At 41.8% G+C, this 22,219-nt stretch overlaps 1 protein-coding gene across 4 annotated transcripts in view; it reads left to right on the top strand.

Annotated features, from left to right (window-relative positions):
• The first annotated feature begins 4,411 nt into the window (after positions 1-4,411).
• Positions 4,412-22,219, top strand: part of LOC133423125 (protein NLRC3-like) — a 64,566-nt gene continuing 46,758 nt past the window's right edge. Inside the window, exons 1-6 of one of the 4 annotated variants that reach the window (XM_061713266.1) lie at positions 4,412-4,467; positions 5,787-5,858; positions 8,144-8,330; positions 18,115-18,228; positions 19,678-19,907; positions 20,002-21,790. In XM_061713266.1, the coding sequence (XP_061569250.1) occupies positions 8,200-8,330; positions 18,115-18,228; positions 19,678-19,907; positions 20,002-21,790 (2,264 nt within the window). In that variant the 5' untranslated portion in view covers positions 4,412-4,467; positions 5,787-5,858; positions 8,144-8,199. Of the gene's footprint in view, positions 4,468-5,786; positions 5,859-8,143; positions 8,331-18,114; positions 18,229-19,677; positions 19,908-19,998; positions 21,791-22,219 lie in introns of all 4 variants that reach the window. The other 3 variants (XM_061713265.1, XM_061713268.1, XM_061713267.1) reach the window with 3 other exon arrangements.

Below are 22,219 nucleotides of genomic sequence, written 5' to 3'. Positions count from 1 at the left end.
AGGGAAGAATGGAGAGTTATAATCGTGTACTTGATGGGTGAATGTGTAATGTGTGAGTTTATGCTTAGATTTTATGTTTGTATTGTTGATAAACGTAAACCTAACGGAATCAGCCGGTGGGGCTCGTTGCCTAGCAACCGCGTAAGGCGGGAAAGAGCTCTGAGCCCGGACTGCTGGAATAGAGTTCATAGATGAATCAATAAGTTCAGATAGACACAGAACTGATATTAAATGTAGAGTTCATAGATGAATCAATAAGTTCAGATAGACACAGAACTGATATTAAATGTAGAGTTCATAGATGAATCAATAAGTTCAGATAGATACAGAACTGATATTAAATGTACAAGATGAGACGACTGGTCTGGAAATACAACTTACCGGTCATGATTATTATCACATTACAGCACATTAGCATCAACGTCATGAAGGAAATAACGGCGTGTGTGTTGATTCCTCAGTAAAGTAGCAACATTATTAGTGCAGTTATGGAGGGTTTTTAGTAGCAATACTTGACTAAAGTGACAGCACTCTTGCAGGGTTCTGGGCTCGTCAGCATCTTCAGCGGGATGTCAGAAACAGAAACATGGACTGTTGCTGTCGAGGACCTAAAGGCCAGTGGGAGTTTCTACGACGGCTCATTCACCACTTTACCACCATGGAAGACGGGAGGATGCTCTTCCTCTTCAAACGGTGAGCAAAACGCTTTTCTTCCTGTGTGCAGTCACTGAACTGCCCATTTAGCAACATGTTATTGTTGATGTGATTATTGTCCTTTGTTGCTTTGATTAAGCAGCACGTGAGTCCACTGAAGTTGTTGTTTACTGTTGTTTATGTGGAAAAATGAGCCCCACGGGTTGTTGTGAGGCTGAATAATGATCATTTACATTATTATTATTATTATTATTATTATTATTATTATTATTATTATTAATATTATTATTACTACTAATACTATTATTACAGTTATTTAAGCTATTATTATTATTATTATTATTATTATTATTATTATCATTATTATTATTATTATTATTACAGTTATTTAAGCTATTATTATTATTATTATTATTATTGTTGTTGTTGTTGTTGTTGTTGTTGTTGTTGTTATTATTATTATTAGTATTATTAGTATTATTATTATCATATATATACAGGATGAGGAAAAGGTAAAAGCATTTGTGTTTCCCAGACTGATATATCAAAGGTGGTTGCATACATTAATGAGATGTTTAAGGTGTGTGTGTGTGTGTGTGTGTGTGTGTGTGTGTGTGCGCTACGTCTCACCCAGCAACCACTGCATCTATAAATATCTAAACATCCGTCTCTAAACTGAGACCCTTTCGGTTCCAAATTAACACCAAACATTTATGGAAAGCTACTAACTTTGTTTTTCTTGGCCACGCTGGTGCGTCTAACAGGACTTCTCATGCCCTGACCAGAGTTCAGAGAACGACACCATGATAAGAAGCCAGTTAAGGCGGTTAAAGTGAGCACTGATAAGTTAAAGTGGTTCTGATCCACACACCTGTTCTGTATTTGAAATAGTTACCGGTGCGCTTTAGGCGTCCAGTAGAAGGATGACAGAGAGAATTACAGAAGTGGACGATGAAACTGCAACCAGTTGTAAAACATAGAATATTGTGGAATTTGCTCATATCTGGGCCGCTCGGTGGCGCAATGGGTTAAGCGGCGGCTCATATACTGAGGCTACAGTCCTCCTGCAGCGGTCGCGGGTTCGAATCCAGCCCGCGCACCTTTGCTGCGTGTCTTCCCCGTTCTCTCTCTCTACCCCTTTCCAGTCTGCATCTCAATAAAGGGCCACTAGAGCCCAAAAAAATCTTAAAAAAAAAAAAAAAAAAAAAGAATTTGCTCATATCTGAGTCGGGGTGCCATCAATGTTACGGTCTGATAAAAGTGGAGGTAATGCAGATGGAGCGGCACTCCTGACCCTCAGCAGAGACGCTGACAGCAACTGTCAGTGTGGAGAGACGTCCATGAGTTTGTTCACTGGAAGATCAGGGAACGTTTATTAGTCGGTGAAGTCCATCTTCAAGTCCTGCAGCAGATCTCCTTTCCACAAATACAGAGAAACCTCAACTCTGTCAGAGATGCAGGAAACTTTCACGTCTCAGAACTGAAAGGAATCAATGGAAAAAATTAGCCTCACGGGTTGTTGTGAGGCTGAATAATGATCATTTACATGTAGTATTATTATTATTATTATTATTATTATTATTATAAAGGATGTGGAAAAGGTAAAAGCATTTGTAGAGAAAACCTCAACTCTGTCAGAGATGCAGGAAACTTTCACGTCTCAGAACTGAAAGGAATCAATCGCCATGACGACTCTGGACTATTGAGGATCCTACAGAGGATAAAGAAACATTTAACGTTAGTGTTGAAGCTTTGTCAGCCTAGGAAGTTCCTTTACTACAGGTGTTTCAGTCATATGGGCGTGGTTTGACTGTACGCAGCAGTGCACGCTTCAGCAGAACACTATTTGGATCCATATAGAGGAGTAGAAAAAGAACAAATGCCTCAAATGTAAAAGTAAATGACAATCTTAATGTGTTTCAAATAAACTGTTGATATTGCATATCATGCCGTAATGTTAATTCTTTATGCATTAGTTCTATGTTGCTTTTCATATATGCCTATATAAATATACACAAAAGGATTTGAAACTGTCTTTCCTCTGCTAACTTAAGGTGAATTATTAATATATCCTGATGGGACTCATTTGTATAATTATTGCACAAACTTCTTTCTATTAAAATGCATACAATATGATAGGTGGAGGGGACACATTTGAGAAAGAGAACACAGCTGATCATCATAGTCTAATTTTAGTCTGCATGTACTATTATTATTATGCATCCGTTTGCCCAATTAATACATGCAGTAACCTACAGTTGTCATTGCTGTACATTATTATTATTATTAAGTTTTACTCTAATACATTTTACACTGTGACATTTTATAATATTGGGCAAAATATATACTATAATGTAACCAGACTACAATTATAGTACATGCATTGATGCATTTAATGAGTTGTTTTTTCTTATTGTTTGTTACACCAATATGCCCATTTAAAGTTTAAATATCAGCTGTAGAGATTAAATTAACGTAAATTATGAATTACAATGACTATCAAACAATTAGTTTGGGTGACACTACAACGTAGTATGGTGTCTACCGCAGGTTTAACTTTTGTGTTAAGAAAACCTTTTATAAATAAAACAACTTTTCATGTTAGGGACTCGCTAGCATGTTGCTGACGCTCCACGGCTAAAACTGTAGCCCACAACGAGAACGCGCATCAGACAGTGTGTGACGTAGGACGTAACTCCGCCCTGTGACTGAAACACCTGCAGTAAAGGGTAGTAAAGGGTAGTAAAGCCTATTTCAAACGTTTTATTCCTAAAATCCTGACCTTTGAAAGCTCAGGAGATGTTGGCTAATGTTCAAGCATCCCATTTGACACATTCATTCCTCTGAGGTCCCTGAGGATAAACACCTAAAGATGACTAGATCATCACCTGATAACAGAAGGACCTTTATCTCACCGTTTTAATGGACATCAAAACTCTGTCTTCTCATCTTTGTCTTAAATGTTTGGTGTCCAAGAAATCGGAGGAAAACCGAAGCTTTGAAAGTTATGGTTAGAAACATGGATGAGAAGCTCTTCCCCGCCTCCTCAGCCAGCGTTGATCTGTGTTGCAGCAGAAAAGAGTCCTTGAGATGTTTAGTACATCAATGTTTGGACGACACGTACAAGTGTTTTCTCTTTCAGTCCTGACTGAGCAACAGGCCTTCAGGAACTTTTTCATCATTGTTGGGACAATCAACCCTAAATATCTTAAGTGTTGTGTCAACAAATGTTGACCTCAAGACCAAGAGAGATGGTGCAGGTTTGGTGAAGAATCAGACGACTGTTTTTAAACTTTCGGCAGACGTGTATTTGAAATCCTCCGTCACGACCATGTCAACTTCTATTGTTGATGAAAACCTTTCTGAATCCAAACTTCTGAACCTAAACATCAAAACTTTACAGTTTCTGTAAATGAAAGTGATGTTTGGGAATAAAACAAGTGACAGATTCTACACAACGTTGTACGACTGAAGCCCCTAAAACAGGTCCAACGACGTCCCGACCTGGACTGAGAGTCGTTTCTCATCGTTCTGCCTGCAGTTCCACGTTGTGGTCACATGACTTTAACTGATTTTGAAAAGATTGGTTTGAAATGAGTTTCTTTAAAAAACAAATACATTTACACAAACAAATGTGTTTTTGGAAAAATCTCTGAACACTGACGACCACCAGGGGGCGACCACGCTCTCTCTCTTAACAGCAGTCACGTGGTTTCTTGTAACTGCAGGGAGGAGCAGCTCTGGGAGCAACTGATGAAAGTATTTAGAGTTCAGATTCCATGTTGATGTGGACGGAGCAGCAGAGGAGACCAGGTTAGTGTTTATTCAGTCTTCTTCTGCTGTTTAAATATCATTTCTGTGGTTCTGCTTGGAGTCCAGCTGAGGGGTGACGTGAGATCTGAGGTTTGGGTTCAGATGGAAACACATAACAGAAGTATAGAAGGTCCTTATAAGGACAGCTGGACAGGCGTGTGTGTGCTGACCTTCCTGTCTCTGAACATTTCCTGTTGTGGTGGTTTCTGTTATATCTACATTTTAAAAGGTCAGTAAACTGTATTTATACGATGATTCAGTCTCATGAAGTTGATTTAATGTACAAAGATCTCAGGGAAGGTGTTACTTTGGGTATGTGTGACTTAAAAAGACTTAAATCTTGTTTTTCTGCTGCGTGACGTCGTCTCCACAGACAGATGTGTCAGGTTCTCAGAGGTTCTCCACGCTGGAAATAACTGATCAGATTTGATTGAATTTTTTCCCAAAACTTTGCTGCATAATTTTGACCATACAGATAAATGTAATGTGAGGATTTCAGGACAGTTTATATTGAAAAGCTGAATATTTTTTCTGTTGAAAGGACCCGTCCTTCACTTTGAAAGTCTGATCCAACATATTTTATTAACAGATGAATTCCTGATTCTGTCAGACGACTAAAGTCACGGATGTAAAAAAAGAAAAGATGAGACAGTGATGGTGCAGTGTGTGTAGTGTGTGTAGTGTGTGTAGTGTGTGTAGTGTGTGTAGTGTGGTGATCAATGCAGTGTTTATGTGTCACTGTCATGTATGAATGAATGTGCTGCAATAAAAGGACAATTGGAAACAAGGTGGAGTACTTCCTGTCCAGTTGTGTGTGTGTGTGTGTGTGTGTGTGTGTGTGTGTGTGTGTGTGTGTGTGTGTGTGTGTTTGTGTGATCCTGATGTTGAGAACAGTTTTACAGATTCTACAAGTTTGATTCATTTCAGTAACTGAGACTTTTGTCTCTAAGTTTCTTCAGAACTTTAGACTCTTCTCTATGAGACTTGGATGAGACTTTAACACAAAGTTTCTTTGTCAGTTTGTTTCTCAGCGAGTCGTTCAGGGGTTTGTTTACCGAACAACGAAGGGAGTTAGTATTGAGCTAACAAAGCAGGATTCATGGTTAAACTAACCAACATCTGAAGTCTGACTGTTTCCTGAAAACTGTTGTTTTATGATCTCAGAGAAATAAAGGGATGTTTTTGTGTAGAAAACTGAACAGGAGCAGGTAACGTTCAGGTTGGGGCTCTTTAGTGAGAATCAGTGAAGAAGTGGTTTCCTGGATGACTTCATCAGTGTTTCTTTGAGTGTTTAATGAAACAGAAAATATCTTCTCCAGGTGAAGACTCGGCTTCACAGATTCCACCTGGACAGAAATGTTGACGTCAGGTTAGAGGAGACTCAGCTTCAGGTCTGTCTCATCGTCAGTATAAACCTCTTTCTTCCTCCTCAGGAGTTTTGACAAAGTCCTTCAGGAAAAGTTGTTGGAACCCTGGCTATTAAGACATGTAGGTCTTAAAAGATAAATGTTGGTATCAATTATAACAATGTGATATAAAAAACCTTTTTGATGTGTTCGTTTTTATAAAATTTGAAAATATAATTAGCCATTGTTGTTTACACCGCAATGCACTCTGGGTAATGACGTCAGTCGGTTGCACCTGCTAGCCCCCGTACACTGTTGTGACTGTTCAAGGAGATAATCCAGAGGATAAACATGTCATCTATTCAGCCATTTCAATTTGAACCCCAGCGCAAGGTCAAGGAGGACAACACTGAAAACATATCTCAAAACAAGCCAAATGAAAACCAAGAAAGACGGGATGAGGCGAGAGTGGGACAAAATCGATGGTGCCTGCAGCAACTGTCTCAATGCCAACAGAGAAGGAGAGCATTTGTTGTCAAGAGCTTATGTTTTTGTCAGCAGCTGTTCACTTTAAGCTATTGTGTGATAAAACGTATTCCAATATCAATAATTTTGGAGATTATTAGCATCCACCGCTGTCCTATGCTTTATAAATCATTAGGACAGTGGCGCCGCCAGGATTCAATTTCGTAATAGGCACAGAAACAGTCCGTCCACTGCTCTACACGGCTAATTTCAGGGTCCCACTCGGCCTGAATATTCCACTATCCATTAGGTAGAGGATAGATTGGTTGGCTATTCAGAGTTAAATAAGTATTTCAAAGATCTTTGTAGTGGCTATTTGTCCTCCGGGTGAATTATAACAAAATAAATAAATAAATCAAAATATTCAACTCGAAGTATCAAACTATAATAAACAAACGGCCACTGAGACACCTAGGGAGTGGATTTACGCAGGATAAACAAAGTCCATTGTCCAGGCAAAAAATAAAGTTTCCAGAGGTTTATTTTCCTGGCAAACAAACGAACAAAGATCTCTGACGCCTCTCTTGCCCTGGTAAAAAACCATCTGCCCTCCCAGGTGCCTGGCTCACCTGTGTCTGCCAACCCATATATATAATCTCACCTGGTGCGCTCCAGCTACCCAGTACCTTCAAAATAAAACATGGTTAAGTAACAAAATAAACTTAATCAATACTAAATATCATAAACAAATTAAAAGTGTATTCCCAAAACTAAACCACAAAAAACTAACTAAATAATAAATGATTAAATGATACAAAAGTGACATATAGCTCCTACAATCTTTTTTCCTCAAACAAAACTTTGCAGTGACAAATTGGATAACGTGCGCACGGCGCACTACAGATATGGTGACATTATTATGCGCACCTCCACACAGATGCAAACATAAACATTATGGTGTCGGCGCAACAGAAACACAGATGAAAACACAGCTAAACATTAAGGTGACAGCGCAACTACAAAAAAGTAAAAAAAAAAAAAAAGTACAGCACCATAAAACATGAACTATAAAAACACCATAAAACTCAGATAGGCTAACCGACCACACGTTTCAACTACTGTAGCAGATAGCCTATGCTAAAATACAAACCCCACCCAGATGTGGCTCCACCAAAATGATCAGAATAGTCATTCAATTAAATAATGATGTTCTTGCCTATTTGAAGCGAAGTCTGCACCTCCCCGTTTCGTCAAACTCCCGGGCAAGTCCACTCAGCCTCTTGTTTGTCATGGTAACATCAAACGGTGGACCCAGCACGTACCAAAAATAAATACATAAATCCTTCAAAAAAAGGGTAAGTACAGTGCGTACAGGATTCCGGCTGGCGCCGCCGCTCCATTAGGATATACAGTTTAATGCACTGATAAGATGCGCACGACTTTGATCATTTTTGCAGATCTCCCGTGCATCACAGCACACGAGAACTTTGAGCCAGTTTGCCTGAACCGAGACGTCTTATGGGCTCCCTCGTCAGCCTCCACGGCCGGGAGAGTGCTGCTCATCTATGTTTTAGATACGTGTCGCAGTTAAACAAACGTGGCTTATCTTCCCAGAGCAACCGAACTACACCATCGCCCCCAGAATGCATTGCGCAGGTAAAACATGGCGCTTCCCGCAGGTCAAAATATCTAATAAACATTGTAGATTTTTAAAGCAATTACATTATTTTATTTGTTTCTAACAACATATTTTAGTATAAGAGAACAATTGTGTCTTATTAGGGCCTACAAGTCTTAATAACCGGGGGTTCCTTTTAAATTGAGTTCATGACTTAGTCGTGTTCTAATAAAGTTTCTGTCTACAGATTCAAAGATGGTCGGTGTTTCTGGTTCATGTCTCTGAATAACTGAATTCCAGAAGATGGATGATTGTGTGGAGGAAGAGGAGGAGAGACCAGAGTCTCCAGGATCCATCTGTCTGTCTATGAAGAGTGACTGGTCCAAAGATAAACCTCCAAACTTCAATAAAGAACCTGGACCCTCAGACACAAAGTAAGACAACTGCTGTTAACTGATTCTATGACTCATCATGACTTTATATTTTTTGTTAATGGTGGTTTATTTGATGATTTAGGTTCTTCAAACATGACTTTTTCCTTCTGGTTCCTGTTTTTCCACCACGGAGTCTTCTGTGTTCCTCAACCATGTGGTCCTGCTGGTTCAGAGAGCAGAGTTTGGTTCAGGATGAAACCAGCTCTCCAGATCGGTCCAGGAGAGTCTGGAGCAGTTTTAGGACTCTAGTACTCCTTCATGACATTAAAAACTAATCAGTGACACGTTTTGTTAGTAATAAATAGATAGATTAAATAAAAATAAAATAAAATAAATATAAAACAACATAACATTAAAAACTACTACTACGACTGCTACTCTTATTGCTACTACTGGCATTCTTATTACAACTGCTGCTACCATTACTACCATTAGTAGTACCATTACGCTCTGCATTATCTTGGTTCCAATCCTACCTCACCAACAGAACTCAGTTTGTCGCCATCCTTGGCTCCTCCTCCCACCCTGCCCCAGTCAACCATGGTGTCCCTCAAGGCTCTGTGCTCGGTCCAACTCTCTTCACCACCTACCTGCTACCCCTGGGCCAGATCATACGCCATCATGGTCTCAGTTTTCACTGCTATGCTGATGATACCCAGCTCTATCTCAGCACCTCACCATCCTCCCAGCTTCCCCCACAGTCTTTGGTTAACTGCCTCTCTGCCATAAAATACTGGTTGACAACCAACTTCCTCAAACTCAACAGCGATAAGACAGAGCTCATGGTTGTGGCCCCCAAGTCACTGCTCCGGAAGGTTGGAGATCTTCTCATCAGGGTGGACGGCTGCACCATCACACCATCCTCCGAGGTCCGTAATCTGGGCGTCATCTTGGACTCCACCCTCTCCTTCCAGTCACACATCAAATCGGTTACCAAATCTGCCTTCTACCACCTCAGAAACATTGCACGTCTCCGTCCCTGACTCTCTGACTCTGTGGCAGAAACACTCATCCACGTTTTCATCACCTCCGGGCTGGACTATTGTAATGGAGTCCTGTCCGGGGTTCCCAGTAAAACCCTGGACAGGCTCCAGTACGTGCAGAACTCAGCTGCCAGGGTTCTCACCCACACCAAGCCCTGGCAGCACATCACCCCCCACCCTCATCACCCCCACCCTCATCCACCTCCACTGGCTACCTGTTAAGTTCCGCATACGGTACAAACTCCTCCTACTCACCTACAAATCCCTTCACATTCTCGCCCCCCAGTACCTGTCTGACCTCCTTCACCCCCCAGTACCTGTCTGACCTCCTTCACCCCCCAGTACCTGTCTGACCTCCTTCATCCCCCAGTACCTGTCTGACCTCCTTCACCCCCCAGTACCTGTCTGACCTCCTTCATCACCACACTCCCTCCCGGAACCTGCGGTCTTTAGACGCTGGTCTGCTCTCCTTCCCCCGGACCAGACTGAAGACGTTTGGGGACAGAGCCTTCAGTGTTGCTGCCCCCACCCTCTGGAACTCTCTCCCTGCCGTAATCCGTGACTCCCCTTCTCTGGACAGTTTCAAGGCACAACTCAAAACCCACCTTTTCACCCTGGCCTTTCCCCATTAGTGCCCCCCCTGTTGTTTTCTCCCGGTTGTGTTTTTGTTTTGTTTGTTTTTTCCTGGTTTTCTTTAAAGCGACCTTGGGTTTCGTGAAAGGCGCTATATAAGTGCAAGTCATTATTATTATTATTATTATTATTATTACTACTACTGCTACTACTGCTACTTCTCCTACTACGACTATTACTACTGCTGCTCTTATTACTACTACTGCCAACATCACTACTACAACTGTTACTACTACTACAACTGCTACCACTGTGAGTTAATAATGTGGGTTATTGCAGGTTTGATTGTAGGTAAAATGCTCAACAAATTGTAATTGTTTTATTTCAACATTTTACAGATTTTGGAGGTAGGACAGTTTGATGTTAAATCGCTGCACAAAAACTATAAATGGATTCATCTTATTTTGTCATCAACAAAGGAATTTCAGTTCCATTAAGGAAGTGTTGAGTATGAATCACTGAGATGTTCAGAGGGTCAGGAAGCAGGAATGTCCTCATCCCTGTGGAAGGTTCCTGCAGAGGAAACATGAGCTCAGGAGGAGAGGAAAGCAGTAATCTGCTCCAGGACTGGATACAGACTAGATCAGGGGTGGACAATCCTGAAGCAGGAAACATCTAACACATGCAGGACTGTTTAGTTTAGTTTAGTTTATTGTTTTGCACAGTTTTTTAAAAATATACAGGAAATATCAATGATAAACACTATAGGTGCAGGAAAAGGCAAAAAACCCAATGGGCTTATTTGAAGCCTCCACCGAAGATATTAAAATTTCATGTCAAGATTAACATACAAAAAACAGAAAGTAAAACTACACAAAAGTGATGGCAAACTAATAATGCAATATATAAATAATAAAGAATAAAGACAAAAAATAAGTGTGTGTGAGTGTGCATGGGATATTGTTTTTACAACTTATATTATATTGACTCCTGAGCAAATAAGATGGTACATGTCACTATGAGTGAAACACAAAAAAAAAAAACAAAAAGAACATGGATACATGAACAACAATACATTAGGAAAACAGTTACAAAACAGCAGTCAAGTGGTCCTTCAAACGTCTTTTGTAATATTTCAGAGAGGACGAGCTCTTTGCCAAGTGGGAAAAATCATTCCACAATTTAGTGCCTCTAAATCTCACCGAAAATTGACCTCTGCAAGTGAGAAATTTAGGAGGATGAAGATCTGAGGATTGTCGAGTTGAATAAGAATGAATCTCTGAATTTAATTTAAAGTAAGTCTTCAACTGTCCAGGAATATTACCTTCACTTGAATTTAGCTTATAAATAAAAACGCATATCTGAAAAATATTGATATCATAAATAGTAAGAATCTGGAGTTTGTGAAATAAAGGAGTAGATGAAGCGAGTGACTCTGATCGAGTTGCAATCCTAACAAAACGTTTCTGTAGGACCAAAATTTTGTGAAGATTTGTAGGAAAAGTATTTGCCCAAACTATATTACAATATGAGAGATAAGGATAAATTAAACTATAATAAAGTGTGAGGAGACAACTCGTCGTGACAAGATTACTAACACGCCTTATAATGCCAATGGATTTATTGATTTTTTTGGTGACCCAATCAATTTGTTCTCTCCAACTCAAACTCTCATCAACAATAATACCCAGGAATCTTGTAGTTGACACCTGAGGCATACTAACAGACTCAATATTAATTTTGCATGAATCCTTAGGGTATGATTTTTTGCCACTAAAAATTATGAAATTTGATTTCTTTATATTCAAGGATAGTTTAAGTAATCTGAACCACATAGCATAGGCAGTTAAACCGGCATTGGCGTCCTTAATCAGTGAGTTGAAGTTTGAATGAGAGAGCACTAGGGTTGTGTCATCTGCGAACATTATTGGACAAAGGAAATTTGAAACATTAGGCAAATCATTAATATAAATAAGAAATAATAATGGTCCAAGAATGGACCCCTGCGGGACTCCACAAAATAATCAGGCCTTATTGGAATAGCAACCATTAACACAAACAAATTGCTTTCTATTTGAGACATAATTTTTTAACCATTTGTATGCAGTATCGTGAAAACCGTACTTATGTAACTTATCCATTAAAATTTGATGGTTAACAGTATCAAACGTCTTTGAAAGGTCGATAAAGATACTACAGGTAAATTCATTATTCTCAAGTGCAGAGGTAACTTTGTCAATAAGGTGAAGCAGAGCCATATAAGTAGAGTGATTTTTCCGAAAACCATACTGATGTTTGTAGAGAACTGAATTAGAATCTAGATGAAAAAGAATCTGTTTATAAATAATTTTTTCTAATATTTTTGAAAAACATGGCAAAATAGAAATGGGTCTATAATTATTGAAACAACATGGGTCATCAGCTTTAAACAGAGGAATAACTTTTGCAATTTTTAAATCTTCTGGCACAATGCCTGTTTTCAAAGACAAGGAAAAGATATAAACAAGTGGCTGCAGTATTGTCTGTTTCACCTGTTTGACAAGGAATGCAGGTATATTGTCATGACCGGCTGAAGATGTTTTCAGTTCATCAATTATGTCACTTATTTCTTGAATATTTGGGAGCTTGAATGACGAAATAATAGGAACATTTTTAGAAATAAAATCCAGTGGATTACCATGAGAAGTAGAAATTTTATTTGACAATTCATAACCAATATTAACAAAAAAAATCATTAAATTTTTGAGCTATATCAAATGGATTGTTGAAAGAATTTTCCCCATCCAAGAAAACTGAAGGGAGCTCTGGGGTAGTCCTTTCTTTTTGCAACAACTGATTTATTACTTTCCACGTGGTTTTAATATCTTTTGAACAACTATTGAATTTTTAACTGAAATATTTCTTTTTTGCAAGCCTAATGGAGTGAGTATATTTATTCCTATAGGATTTATAAACACCATGGGTAAGAGGAGTAGGATTTGAGACATATTTTCTGTACATTTTATTTTTTTTTCTCAACAGCTTCAGTAAATCAACTGAAAACCAAGACTTGTTAAAGGCGTGACTGTATTTCTTAGTAGAACTGCCAATTGGAAAACACTGATTAAAACTAAAGCTAATTATGTTCATAAAACTTTGATATGCAATTTCAACATTATTTTGCTCGTAAAGATCATCCCATGAGATACTAGCAAGCATGTCTTTAAATTTAGAAATATTAGACTTGCTCATAATCCTTTTGTACATTGTTTTCTTGGCATGTTTAACTCTATTAACATTAATTAAAGAGTACTGGAAAATGGGGAAATGATCTGACAAGTCTGAATACAAAACCCCTGATTTCATTCCTCTACTCAAAGAGTTAGTTAAGATGTTATCAATTAAAGTTGCTGAATTTTCTTTAACTCGTGTAGATCTACAGTATGAATAAGAGGGAAAAAGTAATTAGAATAAAGAATATTTAAAAAATCCCCAGTGAGGGTATCTAAATTATTTTTAAAAAGGTTTATATTGAAATCTCATAAAATGAAACGGAGTGTATCCTCTTTGCTTATAAGGTCAAGAGAACTGGACAGACTTTCATTAAAATCTTTGATAACAGAGTCAGGTGGGCGGTAAATAACACCAACAATAACATTTTTTTCACCAGAGAGACAAGAGAGCTCCAAAAAGACCGATTCCACCTCAGCCCTATCTGATTTCAGAGAGAGATCATTCCTAATTTTAAATTCATAGTCACCATGAATAAACAGAGATACTCCACCTCCAGATCTATTCTCTCTTATGTAATGAGCTGAATTGTAATTAGGTAATTTAAAGGTATCTCTAAAGTTCTCTGTAAGCCATGTTTCTGATAAAGCAATAACAGAAAAATCATGTTTGAGTAACGATAAATAATGAATAAATTTGTCATAGTTCCTAGAAAGACTTCTAATATTCAAATGAAAAGTAGAGAATATATTTGGAGGCATAGAAGCACATAAATCATTAAACTGGGTTTCGTTATAAAAACTACAAAAGTTAGAGGTATCATATCCCGAAAATTTTTTTAGATCAGGGTCAAAATCATAACTGTAGGAGTCAAATATTGAAGGATCAAAGGGCTTAAAGATCTGCCCTTCAAAATCATATTTGTTGTGGTCCATAGTGCGTGTAAAGGAATGTGCTGTAGATGTGTGGGAAAGAAAACAAAATACTGTCAAAAATGCTAAATGCCTAATGAGCCAAACTCTGAGAAGTAGCTTTCCTTTGTTGAGTAGGGTTTAGGGAAGGTGGGTGGACAATGAGTTTGTCGTATCTCAAATATGCAATGTCACCTCTCTCTCGCGCTGCCTTCATTGCTGGGAGTAGATCTTTCCTTCTTTGCCGAACAGCTTCAGGGAAGTCCTCATTGATGTAGATGCCTGAGCCTTTTAAGTTTTTAGCTTTCGCCAGAACAGCAAGTTTGTCTTTCAAGCGCAGAAATCTGACCACAATGGGTCGGGGCTTTTCTGATGTTTCTGATGATGATGACGACATCAGCTTCCCGGTCCTATGAACCCAATCCAACTCCACTTTCAAATGATCCATCTGTAGTTTTTCACTGAATAGTTTTCTCACCTTTTCTTCAGTTTCAGACACTTTTTCTTTCCCAGACTCTTTAATGCCATCTATGACAATATTACGGCGTCTTGATTGGCCATCCAGATAATCTGTCTTGTCTGAGATTGAGATCAAACTTTTGCAAATTGTGTCCAAGTCTGTCTTGGTCTCATTACAGGTGTTGGACCCAGTTTTACAAGAGTTCTTGAAATCATCAAATTCATTTTGAGTCATTTCCAGACTCACCTTGAGATCATAGACTTGCTTTGCTAGATCATCAATCCTCCTGTTTGAAGAATCAACTATGATCTGTACACAGGTTTTAAAGCTTTTTTCCTGTTGTTCAAGTAGAGTTTTATAAAAGTCTTTTTACTGGTCCAACAGTTCACGCACTTGAGCCATGTTGACATTATCCTCAGTGGTGTTGTTTTGGGCTTTAGGAGGCATGGTGTTCAACCTTTAAGGCCTGCAATGCCTGAAATTCAGCAGGATAGAGGTGGTGGAGAATGCAGGCCAAGGCTGGAGGCCAGCTCAGTAGGCTGCAGCAGGTGAAGAGTGCAGGCCGAGGCAGCCGCCAGAAGCAGCAGAGGGGGCCACGGCTAGATGGAGTCTATGGAAGATGGAAAACACAGGCCAGGAGGCAACCGGTAGCAGCAGAAGATGCTCAGGCTGGATCGCACAGCAGGCAGAGAACACAGGCTGAAGCAGCAGCCAGCAGCAGTAGAGGAGGCCCAGGGTGCACAGCAAGTGGATAGGCCCGACTGTCAATCCATTAAAAATCTCCTTGTATGTTGACCACCCACTCTTTAAAATATATTAACTAGATACATAATTTAAAAGAGTATTTACGTTATTTAAAGTGCTTCAAAGATCCAAAAAATACAATAAAAAAGAGAAATCACTATTTTCAGTCCCTTGCCAGAGTTTTTGCTTGCAGCAGGAAGCAGGAAGCAGGAAGCAGTGGCTGTTAGGGGGAGGTCCAGGGACCGGAGGTCCGGGGAGGTCCAGGGACCGGAGGTCCGGGGAGGTCCAGGGACCGGAGGTCCGGGGAGGTCAGAGGACCGGAGGTCCGGGGAGGTCCAGGGACCGGAGGTCCGGGGAGGTCCAGGGACCGGAGGTCCGGGGAGGTCAGAGGACCGGAGGTCCGGGGAGGTCCAGGGGCCGGAGGTCCGGGGAGGTCAGAGGACCGGAGGTCCGGGGAGGTCCAGGGACCGGAGGTCCGGGGAGGTCAGAGGACCGGAGGTCCGGGGAGGTCCAGGGACCAGAGGTCCGGGGAGGTCAGAGGACCGGAGGTCCGGGGAGGTCCAGGGACCGGAGGTCCGGGGAGGTCCAGGGACCGGAGGTCCGGGGAGGTCAGAGGACCGGAGGTCCGGGGAGGTCCAGGGACCGGAGGTCCGGGGAGGTCAGAGGACCGGAGGTCCGGGGAGGTCCAGGGACCGGAGGTCCGGGGAGGTCAGAGGACCGGAGGTCCGGGGAGGTCCAGGGACCGGAGGTCCGGGGAGGTCCAGGGACCGGAGGTCCGGGGAGGTCAGAGGACCGGAGGTCCGGGGAGGTCCAGGGACCAGAGGTCCGGGGAGGTCAGAGGACCGGAGGTCCGGGGAGGTCCAGGGACCGGAGGTCCGGGGAGGTCCAGGGACCGGAGGTCCGGGGAGGTCAGAGGACCGGAGGTCCGGGGAGGTCCAGGGACCGGAGGTCCGGGGAGGTCAGAGGACCGGAGGTCCGGGGAGGTCCAGGGACCGGAGGTCCGGGGAGGTCCAGGGACCGGAGGTCCGGGGAGGTCCAGGGACCGGAGGTCCGGGGAGGTCCAGGGACCGGAGGTCAAGTTTATCCCTAAATCTGCCTATTACCACCTGAAAAACATTGCTAGAATTAAGGGGATTCTGTCTAAACAAGACATGGAAAAACGTATTCACGCATTCATTTTCAGTAGGTTGGATTATTGCAATGGCATCTTTACAGGCCTTAACAAGAAACCAATCAGGCAGCTGCAGCTGATCCAGAACGCTGCTGCCAGAGTCCTTACAAACACCACAAAGACTTGCGTGGATTTCCTACTGAAACATGGCGTACGCTTAAATCCAGAAAACGTCCTACGCACAAAAAAATCCAGATGTATGAAACTGTGTGTAGGCATGAATCCAAGCACATTTCAGGAAACTGGACCACATTACACCAGGAAACTGAACCACATTACACCAGGAAACTGGACCACATTACACCAGGAAACTGGACCATATTACACCAGGAAACTGGACCATATTACACCAGGAAACTGGACCATATTACACCAGGAAACTGGACCATATTACACCAGGAAACTGAACCACATTACACCAGGAAACTGGACCACATTACACCAGGAAACTGAACCACATTACACCAGGAAACTGGACCAAATTACACCAGGAAACTGGACCATATTACACCAGGAAACTGGACCATATTACACCAGGAAACTGGACCATATTACACCAGGAAACTGGACCATATTACACCAGGAAACTGGACCACATTACACCAGGAAACTGAACCACATTACACCAGGAAACTGGACCACATTACACCAGGAAACTGGACCACATTACACCAGGAAACTGGACCATATTACACCAGGAAACTGGACCATATTACACCAGGAAACTGGACCATATTACACCAGGAAACTGGACCATATTACACCAGGAAACTGGACCATATTACACCAGGAAACTGGACCATATTACACCAGGAAACTGGACCATATTACACCAGGAAACTGGACCATATTACACCAGGAAACTGGACCATATTACACCAGGAAACTGGACCATATTACACCAGGAAACTGGACCACATTACACCAGGAAACTGGACCATATTACACCAGGAAACTGGACCACATTACACCAGGAAACTGGACCATATTACACCAGGAAACTGGACCATATTACACCGGTCATGAAATCACTACACTGGCTTCCAGTGAGTCAAAGGATAGAGTTTAAAATCTTACTGCTGGTCTACAAAGCACTGAATGGTCTTGGACCAAAATACATGCTGGATCTGTTAGTTCCTATGAAGCTTCCAGACCCCTGAGGTTGCTACTGCAAGTAATGTTGCTGCTACTACTGCTACTACTGCTACTAGTACTACTGCTAGTACTACTACTACTACCACTGCAAGTTAATAATGTGGGTTATTGCAGGTTTGATTGTAGGTAAAATGTTCAACAAATTGTAATCGTTTTATTTCAACATTTTACAGGTTTTGGAGGGAGGACAGTTTGATGTTAAATCGCTGCACAAAAAATGAATGGATTCATCTTATTTTGTCATCAACAAAGGAATTTCAGTTCAATTAAGGAAGTGTTGAGTTTAAATCACTGAGATGTTCAGAGGGTCAGGAAGCAGGAATGTCCTAAGATCCCTCATCCCTGTGGAAGGTTCCTGCAGAGGAAACATGAGCTCTGATGTCAGGAGGAGAGGAAAGCAGTAATCTGCTCCAGGACTGGATACAGACCAGATCAGGGGTGGACAATCCTGAAGCAGGAAACATCTAACACATGCAGGACTGTGGCTGTCAGGACCAGAGTTGGAGACCCTGCTGTAGATCTTCTTCAGTCGTCATCATCAATATTATCAGTGACTGATGTGAATTTGTGTTTGCAGAGGTCGGTACTGCAGTCAGAGACCAGAGTCTCCAGGATCCATCTGTCTGTCTATGAAGAGTGACTGGTCCAAAGATCAACCTCCAAACTGCGAACCTGGACCCCCAGACACAAAGTAAGACAACTGTTGTTAACTGATTCTAGGACTCATCATGACTTTATATTTTCTGTCCATGGTGGTTTATTTGATGATTTAGGTTCTTCAAACACTTTTTCCTTCTGGTTCCTGTTTTTCCACCACGGAGTCTTCTGTTCCTCAACCATGTGGTCCTGCTGGTTCAGAGAGCAGAGTTTGGTTCAGGATGAAACCAGCTCTCCAGATCGGTCCAGGAGAGTCTGCAGCAGTTTTAGTACTCTAGTACTCGTTCTTTAAAAACTAATCAGTGACAGATGTTTTGCTAGTTATATATAGATAGATTCAATAAAAATATAAAACAACATAAACTTCCATATAATTGCATGTGATTTAGTTTTAATACATTTTTCATTTATAATTGGTCAAGTTTGACCATTGCCAACAAGGAACAAGGAATTTGAGTCCGGTTATTTCGCTCACTGTACCCAGATTTAAAAGTAGCAACAGTAAATAACAAATGTACAGTAAATAAACAATGTGGCACTTATTAACATATATACAATTAAAAAAAGTGAAAGGTGCAGCAGTCTTATCACACCTCCTATTGTTCTCTTTCTATATTAATTAACCTTTTATTTCCCGTTACAAATGTAATGCATTAATTAATGTAAAGGTTTGACACAAGTAAAACAGACAGAAGTTGCTGCTTCCTGCTCTCATGTATTAAAAGCAGCCAGCAAGAAACACCCTCCCTCTACTGGACAAACTTGGAATTACATACACCTGCAGACCAAAGTAATCAAATCCCCATTCACCTCCAGTTTAACGGATCACCAGTAAACAATGTTTAAACCTCAAGAAAACGTATCATATAGAAGGGTTTACTACCGTCATACTTTCAGCATGTCACAAACACGTCCTGTTTCATTTTAACACGTACCCGATGCTTGTATTGTAGATAACAGTATCATATCCATGACACTAACAGGAAGTGTAAAACATTATATGCTCTCTGTGTCAAGTCTTAATTAATATCAAGTGGGGGGTAAACAACAACATGGAGACAGACTCAGCGTTCCAGCATCATCCTCTCTTTAGTCTTCCTCTTCACAGTCCCGTCACAGCTAAACTGTAGAACCACGTTGAACTCTCCACCTGTCAGATGTATTACTCCACCTCAAATCACACACAAAATACCACAAAATAGATCCTACAACTGGAACACTTGTATGTAGCTCCCTTTTCTTCTGAAAGCATAAACTATTGGGGCAGTTGTGTTAAATAGTCATACAGTAACAGACATAAATGAATGTGCTCTTCCAGAAGCATCAGTTTTATTCCTGTCTGGAGGCTGAATTCAAAAAAAGAAAAGCAGCCAGACTTTTACTGTTTCTGAAACCATCTGAGCTTCTGGACACTGTTGATTCATCTGGATGTTTTTCTACAACAGTCAGAAATGACTTTAGTGATGAAGACATGTGTTCACAGAGGGAGGAAGAGGAGAGGAGTTGGTGTGGAGGAGCAGCCGTCCTGCTGTCCTTTGTGTCAGGACGTCCTGAAGGATCCAGTCTCTAGCAGCTGTGGACACTGGTTCTGCAGACGCTGCATGAGCTCATACTGGGACCAGTCTGCTCCACCAGGACCGTCCTCCTGTCCTCAGTGTGGAGAAAGATCCAGAGCTGGACTGCAGACAGCCAGTCAGAGCAGAACTGTACCAGGTAAGACTGAACTTCTGTCTGCTGATGGACTCATTTCTGACAACTGGAAAGACTTTTGTTCTGTAGTTTCAGAGTTCTTCTTGTCTTTCAGCAGATGCTGGTCTGCAGGAGGTCCGAGATGAACACAAGACCAGTCTGAGGAGGAGATGTGAACATGTGACTGAAGGAATTGATGAAACAGGAAGTAGAACCTCCCTCAACAGGATCTACACGGAGCTCTTCATCACAGAGGGACTGAGTGAAGAGGTCGATACCCAACATGAGGTGAGGCAGCTGGAGACAGCTTCCAGGATGAAGAGACACCATGATGCTCCAATCAGGTGCCAGGACATCTTTAAAGCCTTACCTGACCAACGTGGAGCCATCAGAGTGGTTCTGACCAACGGCGTCGCTGGCGCTGGGAAAACCTTCTCGGTTCAGAAGTTCTCTCTGGACTGGGCCGAGGGCTCGGAGAACCAAGACGTCACCGTGGTGATTCTGCTCTCGTTCAGGGAGCTGCACCTGATCGGAGATGAGCAGCTCAGTCTTCTCAGGCTGATCCAGGATTTCCATCCATCCTTACAGAAGCTCACAGCAGAGCAGCTGGCTGCCGGGAAACCGTTGTTCATCTTTGACGGCCTGGATGAAAGCAGACGTTCTCTGGACTTCAACAATGGTCCGGTCGTGTCTGACGTCACACAGAGCTCATCGGTCAACGTGCTGCTGACGAACCTCATCCAGGGGAACCTGCTTCCCTCAGCTCTCATCTGGATCACTTCCAGACCTGCAGCAGCCAATCAGATCCCTCACAAACACGTGGACAGGGTGACAGAAGTACGAGGCTTCACCGACGGCCAGAAGGAGGAATACTTCAGGAGGAGGTTCAGGGATGAAGAGCGGTCCAGCAGCATCGTCTCCCACATGAAGACATCCAGAACCCTCCACATCATGTGTCAACTCCCGGTCTTCTGCTGGATCACTGCTACAGTTCTGGACCACATGTTGACCACAGAGCAGAGAGGAGAGCTGCCCAAGACCCTGACTGACATGTTCTCCCACTTCCTGCTGGTCCAGACGAAGAGGAAGAAGAACAAGTACCAGGAGGGACATGAGACGAGTCCACAGGAGCTGACGGAGGCTGACAGGGACCTTCTTCTGAAGCTGGGGAGGCTGGCGTTTGAGCATCTGGAGAAAGGAAACATCATGTTCTACCAAGAAGACCTGGAGCAGTGTGGTCTTGATGTCCCAGAGGCCTCGGTGTACTCAGGAGTTTGTACCCAGATCTTCAGGAGAGAGTGTGAGATCTTCCAGAAACCCGTCTACTGCTTTGTTCATCTGAGCATTCAGGAGTTCCTGGCTGCAGTCTACGTGCTGCACTGTTGGTCCACCAGGAACACAGATGTGCTGGAGAACTTCCTGGGAGAAGACTACAGATACTCATCTCTGGATGAGTTCCTGAAGAGAGTCATGCAGAAATCCCTGAAGAGTAAAAATGGCCACCTGGACCTGTTTGTCCGCTTCCTTCATGGTCTTTCTGTGGAGTCCAACCAGAGACTATTAAGAGGTCTGCTGAACCAGAAAGAGAACCGTCCAGAAACCATCCAGACAGTCATCAACAATCTGAAGGAGATGAACACCAACAGAATCTCTCCTGACAGAAGCATCAACATGTTCCAGTGTCTGGTGGAGATGAACGACCTCTCAGTTCATCAGCAGATCCAAGAGTTCCTGAAGTCAGAGAACAGATCAGAGCAGGAACTCGATGGGATCCAGTGTTCAGCTCTGGCCTACATGCTGCAGATGTCGGAGGAGGTTCTGGATGAGTTGGACCTGGACAAGTACAACACAACACCAAGGGGTCGACGGAGACTGATTCCAGCTGTGAGGAACTGCACAAAGGCTCGGTGAGTCCAGATGGATCAATAACACCATCAGTTAGCAGTTCACTTCTTCAAATCTTGTTTTGATCTTGAAAATGAAAACTTTTGAAGTCAGATATGTTTGTTTTATTCTGGGTCACCTCAAGTCACCTCAACCAGAGGTTCATGTTTCAAACACTTGATCTAGTTGATGTTTTTGCTGCTCAGAGATTAATCTATGTAACGGAGAAAGATGAAACATCAGAACTGAAGAAATACACTCCTCAATGTCAATTATTTTGTTTAATGACAGATATGAAGAAGCCCTGCAGAAATAGTAAACAATAAACATAAGCAGGCTGAATCTCAGATGAAAATATAGGAATTAGCTTAAATAACATTATAATATATCTCAATCTTTGTATTATTTATATAACATATAATTAAGCAAATCCCGAAATAAAATAACAAAAT

This window comes from Cololabis saira, chromosome 22 (genome assembly GCF_033807715.1).
Source record: "Cololabis saira isolate AMF1-May2022 chromosome 22, fColSai1.1, whole genome shotgun sequence".
Lineage (NCBI taxonomy): Eukaryota > Metazoa > Chordata > Actinopteri > Beloniformes > Belonidae > Cololabis > Cololabis saira.
The sequence above is the reverse complement of the archived record's forward strand: the minus strand, read 5'-3'. Positions and strand labels throughout refer to the sequence as shown.